At 44.5% G+C, this 16,556-nt stretch overlaps 1 protein-coding gene across 2 annotated transcripts in view; it reads right to left on the bottom strand.

Moving 5' to 3' along the window:
* Nucleotides 1–16,556, bottom strand: part of LOC119169724 (uncharacterized) — a 140,385-nt gene that overhangs the window by 10,914 nt on the left and 112,915 nt on the right. For both annotated transcript variants that reach the window (XM_075886854.1, XM_075886853.1), the window contains 3 exons: nucleotides 10,426–10,699; nucleotides 7,074–7,360; nucleotides 4,760–5,180 (listed from right to left, as the gene is read on the bottom strand). In XM_075886854.1, coding sequence (XP_075742969.1) covers nucleotides 4,760–5,180; nucleotides 7,074–7,360; nucleotides 10,426–10,692 — 975 coding nt within the window. In that variant the 5' untranslated portion in view covers nucleotides 10,693–10,699. The remainder of the gene's footprint in view (nucleotides 1–4,759; nucleotides 5,181–7,073; nucleotides 7,361–10,425; nucleotides 10,700–16,556) is intronic.

The raw sequence follows: 16,556 nt of genomic DNA, 5'->3' as shown, positions 1-16,556 counted from the left end.
GTCGCTTTGTACGACGTTAAGAAACACAACAGTATAAATTTCCGCACTATGTGGTATAACTGAGTTGTCTATAACTTCTTAATCAAGGTGACAGCCATAGATGCGTCATCAGAAAGTCAACCTGCGTCCAGCGGCGGTGCCTAAACGGGGGATACAAAAAAATCATGGCCTATCCATGAAGTGGATGACGATGAGTGGGTGAAACAGTGGAATTGTTCGGTATTACCGCAAATCATCCGACACATGGGTCCCTCACACATGTAAATGAAGGACGAAGTGGTGTTTGTACCATTCATACCACGTTTGTTGGTTATGAATGGTAAGTTGTGTTGAGTTGTTAATTTCGTTTTGCATTCACTATTACTGCTGTGGAATAGGGTGCAGCCTGAAACTGGCAAAGCTGAGTTCTGCGCTCGTTCCCCTGCTGGTTTTCAGTTGTTCCCAGACATACTAAATGCATCGTAGAGCATATCGACCCGTCATATTTTGCACAAGTCAGTTGTTTTCCCTGATATTCATCGTCATCAGCGTCATTGTTAGGACGTGTCACGACGGACGGTGGACATGGCTTGATTCTACGGAGCTTCGCCGCTAAGGAAATCATCATACCGTGATGGCATATCAAGAAAAAGTCATCCTGATGATATACAGTGACGTCCCATAACATGACGTCATATGGCGACTTCACGCCATGACATTCTCGCCTCGTGAAAGGGGGCCCGATCACAAAGGCAGTGCAAAGCCAACTTAGGTGCAAAAAAAAAAATTCGGCAGGTCCTACGCCCCTGGGAATCGACATTAAGCGAAGCATGCAGAGGGAAGGTGACCATGTTAAAATTTGTTTATTGTGTGACACGTAATGAAATGACTCTAAATATATGTACAAACGTTGCACGCACAGTTGTATGTTGAAGCGTTGCCGATGTTTATATAACCAGTTATTTGCACTTGCGCAACGATGCCAACTGGAACGTAAGTGTTAGCGAATCCAGAAGCCGATATGAATCGCCGATGCTCGCGAGGATGCTGGTCCTAAACACTGCCACATAAGTCAACTTCAGCGCATGGCATCTACCCACAATTGACGTTAACCCGACGTGAGGGATATATAAAAGGAGCACATCTGCAATGTTTAAAAAATTGGGTAGGCGGCACTGCAACCGCTATTGACGTTGCACGAATATTACCATCTATTTGATACTGAGTATCAATCACCTGTGGCACATACATACCAGTGGCACATAACCGCCCATGGGTATGTGCCACTGTCTGGCGGGACGTGTTTGATGACGTACGTGACGGGAATGTGACATTATTGAGGTCTTGAGCAGCGCGTCATATTCGTTAAACCATCTCACCCTCGCATTCTAATTTTAAGCGGAAATGTTGTAGGCCCATGTACTCAGATTTGGGTGCACGTTAAAGAACCCCAGGTGGTCGAAATTTCCGGAGCCCTCCACTACGGCGTCTCTCATAATCAAATAGTGGTTTTGGGACGTTAAACCCCACAAATCAATCATGAATACATTCTAATTTTGTTTCGCGCCAAATAAAGGTTGTGACCACGAGAGCACCCAAAGGTAAGCGGATAGATAGATAGATAGATAGATAGATAGATAGATAGATAGATAGATAGATAGATAGATAGATAGATAGATAGATAGATAGATAGATAGATAGATAGATAGATAGATAGATAGATAGATAGATACGCTCAAAGTCGCTGAAGTTCGCTAAGAAATGCATCGCATTTAAAAAATTGTGGAACCTTTAAGTTTCGCCTTTAAGAGCTTAACGCGATAGTGAAATCCGGCCCTTAGTGCGTTCTTAAACCACTAAGTGCATACTTATAAATATGTTTTGTTACATACGCACACGCACGCGCACAGTAGATCGTATCAGCGCGCGAATGGTACGTGGGGGTTTTTGATGTAAAGCAAGAGTCGCATGGCCTCCAAGATACACGCCACGCGCTCGCCATCTCGGTCGCCATAAAGAGTCTCACAATGCCTCACAGATCTAGCGTTTGCTGTGTGCTTATCAAGGCCTCTGGAAAGGCATATGGTTTCCGCTAGATGGACATAGTTGTCTATTTTTGGAGCGTTTTGAAAGTTCCTGTGTGTTTTTAGCGGCGACGGCTGCACTATCCCGGCCTTTTTAGACGTAGCTTGAGGCTTCCCAACTGCGCGTACAAATCTCCGAATGGGCTCTTTTTCGTCGTGACAACTGTCAAACAAAACGCGTTAAAGGGGCCATGAAACACTTTTTCAAGTAGCCATGGAATTGTATTCACTACAAGAGCTTATTGCCTCACAAATTTAACGCCGCAAAAATTTTGAGAATTCGTCCAGTGCGAGTGGAGTTACAAAGGTTTGTCGCATGCTGCAATTGCACTATCTCTTCTCTTGTCCCGACGAACGCGCCGGAAGCTAAGTAGGGACGGGTGGCAGGGGCAAAGAAACCACCACGCCTCGTGACCGTGTGCACTTTTTTTTCTTCAAATGCGCGGCTTTGTCACTGTGATCGCGCTCGCACGCGTGGGCAAGTAGCGGCCTCCCGTGGCGATCTCTGTAACTTGCTTTTTCGCTCACAGACGCACAGACTATTTTTCACTCACAACCAACGGGGCCGACACCGATGGCGGGATATCCACGCCACGAGCTCTCTAACGCTATAGCGTTAAAACTTTCAGAGGGTGGTGGAGCAAGGTCAAAACATCAACTTATAAGCAATAGAACATGGCTTTCACCTTCAAGTCTTCTTTGTTAAATGTATAAGAAACTGAAGTTTTAGGGGTGAAGCTTAACTTAGAGTTCCATCCTCTATAGTAGTAGTAGTAGCAGTAGTAGTAGTAGTAGTAGTAGTAGTAGTAGTAGTAGTAGTAGTAGTAGTAGTAGTAGTAATAGTAGAAGTAGTAGTAGTAGTAGTAGTAGTAGTATGTATGTATGTAGCCCTTTATAGTTTATGAATTGCTCAATAAATGGCGTTGTGAGTATATGTCCTTGAAAAGAATATCACTAGATGATGTTAGTGGTTTTCGTACAGCTGACGATTTTTATATAGTAAACGGACAATTTCATGTAGGTGAAAGACATACAGACGCATCGCCCCACTCATCGTTGACAATCGCGGCGCGCTGAATTGCACACGAAAAACGACACACGGAGAGACAGGTAGAGCACACACGAGCCTCCGTGTGCCTTTTTTCTCGTGCAATTTAGCGCGTCGCAAGTGTCAACCATGTGCAGCCAACTAGCCCCTACGCTGGGCCCACTCATCATCGTTCACTCCATGGATATGAATGGATGAATGGGTGAACTTTATTTGTTCCTTCCCTTGTCGGAACAGAATGGCCAAGTCTCTCTGCTGCGCCGCGGGCCTGTTGGACTGCCCATAACTGTTGTTCGAGTCCGGACTTTGTAATAGCACCCTCCCTTGAACAGCGTGGTGACTTCCCCACAGCTATGCTCAGTTTTCTGTGTGGTGAAGGGTATTGTCTGCACGCCAGGTGAATGTGCTATGATTTTCTCTCTCCTTAAGCCGTGGGTCGTGCGTCCGCGATGTATGTAGTATAAGTAGTAGTAATAGTAGTAGTAGTAGTAGTAGTAGTAGTAGTAGTTGACGTAATAGTAGTACGTAGCCACCTGCACGGCCGGACTAGAAGAGTGGCACGCGCTCACTCTTTTGAATAGAAGAGGAAATTCACGCACATTAATAATCTATAAAAAGATAGTTGTTTTTGATAGAATAACCTACAGAGACGAGTATCGGTGACTTAATCTCCTATAAAGTTTGTCTTGAATTCGATGCTTACTATTAATAAAAAATACATCCTTGGAGCTTCCCTAATATATATATATATATATATATATATATATATATATATATATATATATATATATATATATATATATATATATATATATATATATATATATATATATATATACCCATTCGCCAGGACATGTCCTCCCCTTGAGCCTTGTCTTTGTTATTTTTTTTCGTTTTTGCTTTGAAAGAAAGTGTGGCTCACTTTTAATGTGAACGCGAGAGTGCGCAGGGGCACGTGGCGTCATCCTATGGTGGCCACGGTAACTACACAGCTCACGATGCTCAAATCAGCCAATGGCTGGGGAGTTTGGGTTTATATCATCGCCATTTTCGCCCATATCATGATTTGTAGAGAGAAGAACGAATGAGTTTCAGCTGAGCTGATTGTAACATTTGTTCATAATATCTAGGCCGCACGATGCGGTATAATCTTTGGCTTGCGTCTTTCCGAGAACGTCGTGCATCGAACGGTAGCGCTTTTTGACCATGATTATTAAGTGTTGTGGAGCCCTTTTAAGCATATAATGGTGTAGTGTGTCAAGTCGTGATGTGACGTACAAGACATCACCACAATACATACGTGGCAATTTATCACGTCCTAACGAAGTAACAGAGTGACGTGACTGATCGTGTCATGTGACTTTTGGTACACAGGCAGCGCATATAATAATTCGGGTATCACGTGGTCTTCAACCAACTTTAAATATTAGTTTTTTTAGCACTTGTAAAGTTTAGAGAAGTATCGTCAGGTCTCGCCAATTCTAAAATAATTATGTGCTCATGAGTCAAGTATTACTATAATAAAAGAAGAATGGCTATTCCAAAAGTTCTAAACTATATCCAGCATGGTTACATCGAAGTAACTTTCTGTTTGTAAACAGGTTTCAGTCGCAGGGTTCTTCAGATATCAATACGTTTTAAGGTGTACCTGTTCGGGCAAGTGACTGAGCGCCGACGCGGCGGTCGACCCGCCATGGGTCACGTGGTGCACGGCCTCGAGTGGGGAGCCTCCCGCATGCTGGAGGGCCGACGAGGCCGAGGCTACATGGCGCACCGCGTCCAGCGCGGACTGCCTGGAAGCGTGCTGCAGAGCAGCAGCGAGGCCTCCATCACTCAAGCCTCCTCCTCCTCCTCCTCCGGAGTGAGTCACGTGGTGTACAGCTGCGATGATGGGTGCAGCCTCAGAGGCCGAGCCATGGTGGTGGAACTTGAAGCCTCCTCCACCGCCACCACCCCGGTGAGAGTGCACGGCCGCAGCCACCTGGCTGGCCAGTAGTCCTTCGTGAGCCCCCGACGAGTGCCAGCCGCCCTTCCAGCCACCCTTCCAGCCATGGCTCTCTTCGTGCACGCTGCGACAGGAGTTGGAAAGTGAACAAGGATTAATACGAGCTCTTTATGTGCCCCATTAAATTCGAGTTTGTGACCACTGGTGAAAAAACGAATGATGATAAAATAAAATTCAATGATTACGTCGCCATATGACGTCATCACGACGTCACATATTGATAACCATTGTGACGTCATTATTAAGCGAGCTCAAATGATGACGTCACGACTTCAAATCGTTGCTTACTCAGGTGTGCGCTATTCCCGAAGGCATTGCCAAACCAAGGGAGTTGCGGAAAATTTCGTAATGGCTCCGATCGAAGAGGCAAGGCTCACACGTTGATCTCACGAATTGTACAATGATGTACCCTTGGGTGCGGGAAACTCAGTTTTGATGTAGTAATTGGGGTGTGGGGTGGATAAATAGAATCCATTGGGAAAAAAAAACGAAGAGGATGGTCTCTGCCTTACAGTCCTCTTAGGCATACACGTTGGTACCGTGAAACTTTCGCTTTTTGGCACTTGAGCAATATTTGTCACTGCAACATGCGGATGCAATGCAGACTGGTAAAACCTGGCGTTCAAGAATGTAGTACAGGAACACTACCTTTCGAACGGAATACCCAGCTAATACCAGCATATCGGCGCATTTTAAATCCCAACTCACTCACGCAATTGTTTAGGTGGGCTTTGCCGAATAAAGACCCTCTATGTGAAAAAGCAAGCTTTCAGCGTACACGGGCGTGTGTTCGTTCAGAAATAACTACGACAGTTCAAATATTAACCGCTTCACTGACATAGTTAACTCCTCTATGCATGACAAAAAACTAGTTTGTGTTACAGGTTCTCAATTATACTAGTGGCGGAGTTCCTCATAGGCTCCATATATTGCAATCTGGCAAAAATCGTGGAGGTCTGTTCGTAGCGCCACTTGTACGAGAAAAAAAAAGAACACCTTCGTGTCTGTGTTTTGACTCGATGAACACAGCATGCTTCATGAATGGAGCAGTCAGTTTATGTTCGAGGCTTACGTTGAGCAGATGATATTGTGGCCATGGAACTTCCTATAGATCTTGATATTATTTTTGTCCAATTCAGGCCGTGGCAGTCAAGAATGAAGAGTGCGGTGAATATATATGTTTTCTGACATCGCCGAAACATGTCGCGTCAATTTCCTATCTTCCACAAATTTGTTCATGGTCGTGTGTAGGTTTGAGAAGGAAACTTCGCAATAATAATAATAATAATAATAATAATAATAATAATAATAATAATAATAATAATAATAATAATAATAATAATAATAATAATAATAATAATAATAACTGTAATATTGCTATTACACAAGCCCAATTTTTGTATTCGTTATGAATGTCTACAATAAGTTATTATTATTATTATTATTATTATTATTATTATTATTATTATTATTATTATTATTATTATTATTATTATTATTATTATGTCCGTTCAGCTATTCAATGAGCAAAAGAAAAGCAGGGGGATTAACTAGATTGTTGCTGGTTTGTTACCCTGGACAGAAGGAGAAGATCAGGATCAGGTATGCACGCTGTGCGTAATACACGTGTCGATTAGAGCTCTTTCAAGTTACACAGCCTATATATAATAAACACCAACGACAAGACCAGGGCAAACAAGGGGTTTATTGAGCTTCAACCCTAGCCTACCACATTGATCAGTGGAGCCTGACAAGGGAAGAAAAAGCGGTGGTCTACAATTAGGCTGAAAAGAAAAGATGCCAACACTAGTGGCATGCAATCATCCGATTGGATCATTAGAGTGCTATTAAGAAAAAAAGAAAACTGCAAAAATGCACTTCGGTATTGCCACCTTCTTGAAAGTATGTAAATGGCGAAGTACACACATTGTGTAACATAACTCGAAGACATACTCACTATATGGGAACCGGCTTCTTGATGTAGACAGGGATCTCTTTGATGACCTTAATGAGCTTATGGATTGGCTTTGGCACCGGTACGGGAACTGACTTAAAGATAGGTACCACGAACGGCTTGGGAACAGGGACATGCACAGGAACCGGATATGGCTTCTTGACCGGTACGGGCTTCGGCACTGGAACGATCACTGGCTTGGGCACGTGAATTGGTATCGGCAGCGCCACAGGTCTTGGTATGGGAATGGACATACGGTGTGGCATCAACTTTAGCACAGGAACTGGAATCTGCGTCGAGAAACAAACAAGAAGTAAATGGGCTTGCTAATGCATGCAGATGAATCTTTTACGCAAGCCTCCAGCTGCTTCGCGAACAAGCATTTGATAGTGGTGGTGGTGATGGTGGTGGTGGTGATGGTGATGTGGTCACAAGCAGGGTTAATTAGCTTGGCATACCTGGCCAGCAATTCCTCCGTCTGAGCGACCCTTTTCATGTAGTATGTCTCACCATACATGACTTGGACCTTTCCCTTGTAGAAAACGCAAAACGATAATAGCCACTTCCTTTGAATCATCCACATAGCTGCCACAAGCACAACACAATGTCTTAATAGCGTTCGTGTGGAATTCCTCTATTTTAGTCTACATTGCTGGTGTCATGTTCTTTGCGCTGCTTGAACTTTTAGTTCTAGATTGATGCCATAAGGTTGAAAACAGGTTGTCACCAGGCACGCTTGTTGACCGATGCTCCTTCAATGAAATCTAAGAAGGGGCATAGCTAAGAGTGCTTAGTTGTTTGGACAACAGGTATCGCACTGAGGTAATTACCCCGGTGGGATATGTATTTGGAATCCACATCGGCAAACTATTTGGAGGGTTTATAATCGTTTAGAGTAATTGAAAACACTTGCTCTGAGCTGAGATGTCTATACTACACATGCCACGTTGTCATTAGAGAAATCGTATAACAACAAAGTTTTGGTCGGTTGGCATAAACTTTATTTCAAGTCGTACAATGCCTGTGCTAACCGGGCGTACGTCTCCTATAATGACACTGCAGAGACATTATTCACTTAGTCATCGAGGGATCGCGTTACTGGAAAAAAAGTGAACATTTAAGATATTTTTGTTGCATGTTACTTCAGAAAATGGCGCCATTATGTTAAAAGCTTATCGATTGTTGTTACCGGGCATAGGCCTCCTCAAAGACACAATGAAATTCAATTCACAAAATGGCTGCCAAGTTGATTGAAGGCAAGTTTTTCGTAGAAAAGCCAAGATAGGGTGGATTGGTAGTGCCTAACTATTGATTTTAATGCTCTTCTGATACACACCCTATGAAAAAATCACAGCATATCCACGAAATGATGATGAGTGGGGCGAAACGTCCGTCGGTCGTCTGTCTGTCTGTCCATACAAGCTTCAGCCCGTCTGTCTGTCCATTCATGCATCCATGCTTCCATCCATCCGTTCGTCTGTGAGTCCATTCATCCGCACGTCTGTCCCTCTGTCTGTACGTCCGTGCTAACGTCCATCCATCCGTCCGCCCACCCTTGAGCCCTTCCGTCTGTCTGTCGGTCCATACTTCCGTCTGTTCGTCCGTGCGGGCGTCCGTCCGTTCTTCTGTTCGTCCGTGTTTCCGTCTATTCATACATCCGTCCGTGTTTCTGTCCGTCCGTTCATGCTTCCGTCGGTCCGGCTGTTCAAGCGTACATCTATGAGTCCGTCCATGAGTCCGCCAGCGCGTTCTTGCCTCTGTCCATACATCTGTCTGTCTGTCCGTCCGTCCGTCCATCCATCCGTCCGTCCGTCCGTCCGTCCGTCCGTCCGTCCGTCCGTCGGTCTGTCTGTCACTCACACTAGTGCCACCTGCTCAGTGAGTTACACAACTAGGTGGTTATGAACCGGTCACAAAGAAATGTGCGTGGACAGACCCACGGCTTTAGAGCTTCGCCCCTAAAAATTCACCGATGATTACGATGCTTCTTGATGCGCAACTGTTCGCGTGTTTTAAACTTGCGATATATTGAGCTGATGTTCAGGCGTCAAGGCGTGTTGCGAGTGGCAGTATAGAATGTTCGGTCTTCGTGTTAACGTAACACGTTGCGAACTTCCTGCGTCACCGGCCAACGCGAATGCTGCGTCTCACTACAAAGTTTCGTTGAGAGTCTGCTAGACCGTTTCACACACAGCGTCCCTTCAAATAACACACGCCTTCACCTCTCAAGCCCCGCACGTCAACCCACTTTCTCATGCCGAATGGTTCATGCTTTGGGCACAAGACAATTCACAGGTCATTTTTCTTGACTTTGAATAAAGAAACAAAAATACAAATCCACCTCTCATGAAAAAAGCAGGTTTGGTTTGAGCCAATGCGACGGAAAATTATTTCACCAGTAGTATCACTTCATACTATAGGTAATTGTCCGCTCCTTTAACTAACTTTTGTGAGCAGGAGTAAACGTTATTTTCTTAAAATTATTAATAGTGCACCTCTTTGTTTCCCAGTTTCAGTCAATATACGTATATTTGCTGCCGCTTTGCAATTTGCTTGTTGTTTATCCATCAAAGCTGCGCATTACGCCCATTACTAGGCATAAACATTGCCAACATTCCGACTTTTCTTGTTCACTTCAAAATATTTCACCCCACGCACCGGTGGCTTCATTTTCTCCTCTGTTGAGGCATGTGCATTGTTATGCAGATGTGCTCCAGATTTATTACCGATATTTTAACGCAAGATACTTGAATGGCTCATTGCTGAGAAATTCTGACATCGGTATCAGCGTCGTTGCTTGTGAGTGAGGTCAGTGAGGGAAAATTTGCGAAAGAAGCAAATAAAATGAATAATAAAAATCTTCCAATTAATTAAAATCTAACCCTGCTCTTTTGTGTGCTGAATTAGGTTCTACCAAATACCCCCTCCACTTCATGATACTGCATTGAAATGAAGAAGAAAAAAAGACTCCCTGGATGTGATGTAGTTGAAGGGGTCTCCTTAACTAATGCAATCTTGTGTGGCAAAAGTGTGTTATCGAGCTACGCGTGAAAATTGAGTCTACAACGTGAAGGCCTCGTTGGAACAGACAATGCATTGAATTAAACAAAGGCGCGCAGTGCGAGATCTGCTACGGCTATTCTATTTTCTTTTTTAGAGGGGAGGGGGGCATATGCTAAATTCTATTGACCTTTAATTAACTATAAAATATGCTCTCTCAATGGTGCTTACGCAATGCGGTATTTTTCTGCACCAAAATGCTTATACTTTTGAACATGCGCTAAATAAACGATGAGCAAGCTTCAAACTCCAAATAACTTGACACTTCAAAGCGCCAGGCCACCGATATACTGACCTGTATGTTGTGGTACTGGTGGACCACGTACTTCTGTGGCACGGGCTTAGCCACGGGGAACGGCTTGAAGATGGGGTACAGCTTGTGCACCGGGTACGGTTGAGGCACGGGCACGTATTTGGGCACCGGGATGGGCTTGTGCACGTGCTTGACGAGCAGCTTGATGGGCACGTGCTGGTGCCATCCGTGACCGCCGCCGCCGCCTCCGTGCCATCCAGTGGCTGATGCGATCCCCGCTAGGAGCGCCACGAGCAGTGCGCGCCTCATGACGTCACTGCACAAAAATGATAAAGTGATGACGTCAGCTGATTGTGCTATATATCACAGGAAGCGAGAATAACAGCCACTCTCGAAAGGGTTGGGCCGGTACCAATTAACCAACATCAACGCAATGTAAGCAACTACTAAAGCATTAGGTAATATAAAATACAAATACAAATCAAGCATTGATAATCAGCGAGGCACTACATGGCTATCCACTATATATGTGGATAGCCTATAGCCGCCAAAAAATCAAGGAGGATCTCGACGACTACAGCGATATGAAAGCCTTATTCATTACTCCAAAGTGTATTTATCAGTTAAACACATCGTGATAGCCTAAAGGTTTCAACAGTTTTCCTTCCGATTACGCATAGTATTCACTTGTACAACTCTTTCAAAGTTTGCTATCAAAACGCCGTCTTTGACAACATCTTCAAATGTTTGAGTTTACGCTCATAAACAGGTAAGTAATTCAGAACGAACGTTAAGATATTAGCGAGTCCTGTGCTTTTACGTAACTCAACATAAGTGCGCCTCACGGAGCGCGAAATTCAAGCGATTTACAATGCGCAAGGATAAATTGAGATGTGCGAAGCACAAAGTTGCCCCATTCTATATTTTTTCTTTAATCGGTAGATCCCACGCACCGTCGTATAAGATGCCAAGCGTGTGGGGTCAAGATCTCTGTGGTGTAATTTTTTTTTATATTGAGGGAAACGTTGTAATATTTGGCTAAAGATGTGTATGCACAGACATATAATGAAAAGCCGCATTCGTTTTATATAACCAATTGCTTACGTTTGCGTAATGATGCCGAGAGAAACATGGGCATACAAATACACCAGAAGCGGTAAGCTGATACACGGCGCTTGTGCTTGGGAGGATGGTTGCCTTGGCTACATTCACAGTTGGACGAATGTCACAAGTGGTACAGTTGAAGACGTGTGTAATTGCACTTCCAATATATTTGAGCTCTATAATGCACACACCAGTGTGTCATTCTTATTAGGTCAGTTTATGTGGCATAGACTGAAAACCAAGTGATGGGCTATTAGAGGTAAGCCCTGACTTTTGCAGGTAAATACCAAAATGAAATGATTGTTCAATAACACATCTTAGTAAGGCGAGTAAATTCATGCTATGGAAGGGAATAAAATGCACTGAAATAGATAACGAAGCAAAGTGCTCATCATACGAAAATTGCGTCTCGCTGTTTTCACCTGTCGTCTTTGTCTAGCTACGTGCTTTTGATATCTTTAGAGACTGGTGGTTTGTGAGTAGAAGCACGTCTTTCGCAAATTTTACTCAATCAGTTACTTACTCAGTCTCACACTTACCAACTCTTTCTCTCTCTCACTCACTCACTCTCTCGCTAACTTACTCACTCCCTCAGTTGAAAATTTTATAAGACGTATCGTACCCTTTCTCCAAGTCAATCAGTCATCTTTATTGCTCGGTCTTCCTACAAGAAAACTGACAAACACTGCCTCAATCCAATGTCTGAATTCTGCGCAACTGCCTCTCTCCCTCTTTCTCTCTCTCTCTCTCTCTCTCTCTCTCTCACACAAACACACACCACACACACAAGCATTATAGTAAAAGCACAAAAAAATGTAGAACCAATGGCTGAGAATAAAATGTTGCGATGAGGCCGGCCTGTGAGTCACCGTTACGCGGGCATACCTGCGGCCACACCGTACGACGATGCATACCGCAGCTTCAATGGGCCGCGTATTCTTTTGCAGTGGCCGATCAATCTTTCCCACACTTCACGGGGTGCCTACCACGAGCTGTCCTTCTCGCAAAGTGAAGAAGACGCCAGCAGAAACAGCAAGAACAAGAGCGGATCGCGCGTATCAGCGCGCGGCATTGAATTAAGTCGTCCGTCAAACGAGGCTGGCCCTTCAAAACGAACGAGCTCGAGAGGTCGACGGCCTGGCGCCGTGTTGTATCACACCAAACGTCAGCGCGCGTACAAGACGGCTTACTTCTTCGAAGAGGACGAACTCGTTTGTACGCGGCGCCGCATCGATGGGATGCGAGCCGCTTTCATTCAATCACGTCCTCTCAAATAAACCCGAGGGCGAGAGTTGCTACGCTTGGCGAGAGAGCGACGCCATGTCAACAAGAAAGAAGACGAGGAAGAAAAAAAACATGGCTGATCTCTCCGTCCCAGAAACCTGTATGGCACGAAAGCGCGAAAGTGTCTTCACAGCAGTAGTGCCTTACGATTATCAGACTTTGTAAAATGTCTCATGTGTGTTTCGCATTTAAACATCGTTTGACATGCATACACAAAACTTGACGCATATTGGCACATATACATAGTGGCCGCTAGGGCCCACAATCATGTTTAACGATTGTCCTAGTTGAACTTTTTAACCGATACGTGGACACAGCGTATTGTGAATCACGCGTATCGACAAGCACGTAATAAAAAACGCTGGTATTGTGCACGTCTTCAAAGTGTCATCAAGTTGAAAGAAAAATGGTCCGGCGTGCGCTTCCGAGGTATGCGGTAACCTCCGCCTGTGCTCATGCATACGCCACCACACTGGGCTTCAGCAACGGGCAGTGGCTCGTAGCATGAGCCGCGGACTCCAAAGAATAAGGAGGAAATCTGAGTGTAGCGCGACATTATAGCACCTATGGAATGAAGTTGTTTTCGCTGATTGCTTGTATCTGACAACTGTTCTAAACGTAGCATGGTCCCTTGAGCATTTTCCTAGGATGACTCCAATGTAAAAGTCATCTTCTTCTCAGTCGATTGTATTTACCCTCCCTACCCGAAAGTTTTCGGCACCCAACGTGATTTTACATTGGCTCCATGAGCAGAGGCGTTAGAAGCTTTCTGCACCTCCAGTAGTTTTGCAGTGCGTTCACTACAACGCTTGTGCAAACGCTAACCAGTCACGCTGGTCCGACGACTTGTAATCATCATAATCGTAATAGTCATCATCACCATGATTTTATCAGACTGCGCCCGATGCAGGGCAAAGGCCTTTCCTGTGTTCTGCCAGTCAACACGGTACTGGGCTTGTAGCGGCCGCGTTATACCCGTAGACTTCCTAATATCATCTGACCACCTAATATTCTGCATCCCTCGCACGCGTCTGCCTTCTCTTGGAATCCAGTCGGTTCCTCTTAACGAGCAGCGGTTATCTTCGCTACGTGCTTCGTGCCCGGCTCAAGTCCGTTTCTTCTTGATTTTGACTAAGATGCCCTTAGCATCCGTTTCTCTCGTGGTCTAGTTTGCTATATTATTGTCTTTAGGAATACACCTATCGTTTTATGTTCCATTGCTCGGAGTGTCTCCCTCGATAAAAGGCAAACCCTTTTTGTAAGACTCCAGGCTTATGTTCCGTAGGATAGTATCGGTAATATGTAGCTGTTATATACCTCTTTTTCGAGGATTAGTGGAATACTACCATTCATGGTTCGAATATTCCTGGCAAATGTGCTCGACCCTAATCCTATGCAAGTTACTTCAGACTCGTGGTTCACTTTCGCAGTCGCTACTTTTCTTAAAAAGTAGACTGCTTCCTTTACCAGTTTTAGTGAATTTCCTTTTTGGTTCCAGGAAGGAAACAAAGAGATGGCAGAGAAATCAACCCAGAGAGACTTCTGGTTGGCTACCCTACACCGGGAAATGAGGGATGGGGAATAGAAAGATGAGACACAGGCAGAAAGAAGGAGAAGAAAGAAAAGGGAAAGAGGCAGTGCATTGACTGCAGCGTGCGGAAATGCACCGCAAAATGCTAAACTCCTTTGCCTGGGTATGTGTTTTCCTGTCCGGTCGTTTTAACCAATGTTGCAAGTCAAAATGTATTCGCAGAAACATCGGCAGTGCACTGTGTGCCACTTTCGCTCAATGTGTTAGCTCGTCTCGATACAAAACACAGTTTAGATCTGTTGATCATAATCAATCTAAAGACATTGCACAGCTGTTACGGTTGCTTTATACCACGTTTCTGGGAGCGAACAAGCACTCGATAAGTGCTACTTTGCCCCACTTATTTGGGCGGTACAGGCTCTGGGACTTTAATACCACTAAAAGAGGAAGACATTATTTATCAGGAAAACAGACAGTTTTGCTGGCAAGTGGACTTAAGAAAACCAAGGAGATAGAAATGAAAATAATCATAAAAAGAATAAACCAGTATCAAAAGTGTAAGTGAACCTGATAAAGATATTTACAATTAGAGTGTCAAGCACGGTGCCAGGTAAGTTAAGATAGGACCAGTGAAATTGCTATGCACCGCTATACTCCAAGTACAGGGCAATTACACACGTTGGTCGAAGCGGCAACAAAGCGAAGCGAAGTGGGCGCGCATTAGGTTCCTACGTGTGCCCTGAATGCATCTATAGCTGTTCATCAACCATTCAAATACGACTGCTCGAAGAATTAGTGAAGGCTACCGAAACCCTCAGTCTGCACGACAGTGTAGCCTCACATCACGCGCGAATAGCTCGTAGTCGCGATCGTAAGAATCGTATCGAGTAGTAGCTGCGTCTCACAGTTGTTACAGTGTAGAATAATAAAAAAAGAAGAAAGCGTTTTGAGAAAACATGTTCCCGGACGGCGTATGCCTTCTTGGGACAACCAGCAAGCAACCAAAGAAACAAGTGAACAATCAGCAAAGCAGAAAAACATTGAATAATTTTGATTTATTAAGCATATATAGTGATTTCACAGAAGAAAAACTACTGTTGCGAAGTGACCAGGCGTCAGATCATCGTGGTGTACAGGTGTGTGAAGAGAATCAAGAACCACCAGTAAAAAGTGATCAGCCATCGTTGGCAAGTTCCGCTTGTGAAGAAGACCATCCCTGATGCAAAATGGCGATAATTTTAGCGTGTGTGAGTGTGAGCACTAAATGAAAAACATAAAAATTTTGATCCTGCTTCTGTATCTCTTCCAAAGCATTGCGCATTTTAGAGGCGTAGCTCCTTAAAGCGGCCCCCGTTCGTCTTTTGTCGTAGTACGTAACATGTCTTACGTTTGACCTGCACGGCGGTGCCGGTGGGAGATTTCTTTTGTGCGTTGTTGAACAATAAAAAATTCGCAGCGTGCGCGTTACCTAAAAGCTGAATTCTCCTGTCTCTCATTCACAATTAGCAGCCACTGATATGTACATTGACCACTATCTGACAAGAAAGGGTTGCTACGTTATACTCGCTGGGTATAACCTCCTTGGTTTTACAAAGGTTTAGCGAGCGTTGGGCCGCAGTGCCATGAATACAGTGAACTAGTATATACCATAAACTCGAGGTGGTTGAAGGTGGGAAGTAGACACAAAGCGCAAGCCATAAGAAAGTGTGCGTGTGCCACCTCTCGTTTAGTCCTTGGAATGTCTACTGTATGGCAGTGCTTCTATATGCGGAATATATGATGAAAAGATGCGAGATGGTGTTACTTGGAGTGTTGACTAGATAGACGAATGGCCACAGACATATGCATGGATGGCCGCACGGATGGCTGCACGGACGAATGGACACATGGACGGACGCAGGGAGGGACGCATGGATGGACGTGCGTACACACGAACAGACACACGCATGGACGGGCGGATGAACGCATGGACGGTCACACAGGCGGACGCATGGACGGATGGAAGAAAGAACAAATGGACGGACGGATGCTTCACCCCACTCTCCATCATTCACCCAGTGGATATGCTGCCATTTTTTTTTCAGTAAAACTGGACACTTGAACAATTGTTTACCGTCAAAAATAGCGACAGGCTAGGCGTCCTCTTCAGACAAACTATAGTAGTGCGCCTGCTTTCTTTCTGACCTACTAAGTTCGACGGCTGGGTAACATTAGCGAAAAGTTGGATGTTTGTTTGCTTGCAACCAGCTCCACA

The sequence above is a fragment of the Rhipicephalus microplus genome, chromosome 2 (genome assembly GCF_043290135.1).
Source record: "Rhipicephalus microplus isolate Deutch F79 chromosome 2, USDA_Rmic, whole genome shotgun sequence".
Lineage (NCBI taxonomy): Eukaryota > Metazoa > Arthropoda > Arachnida > Ixodida > Ixodidae > Rhipicephalus > Rhipicephalus microplus.
Note: the sequence above shows the minus strand (reverse complement) of the source record. Positions and strands in the feature narration are given on the sequence as shown.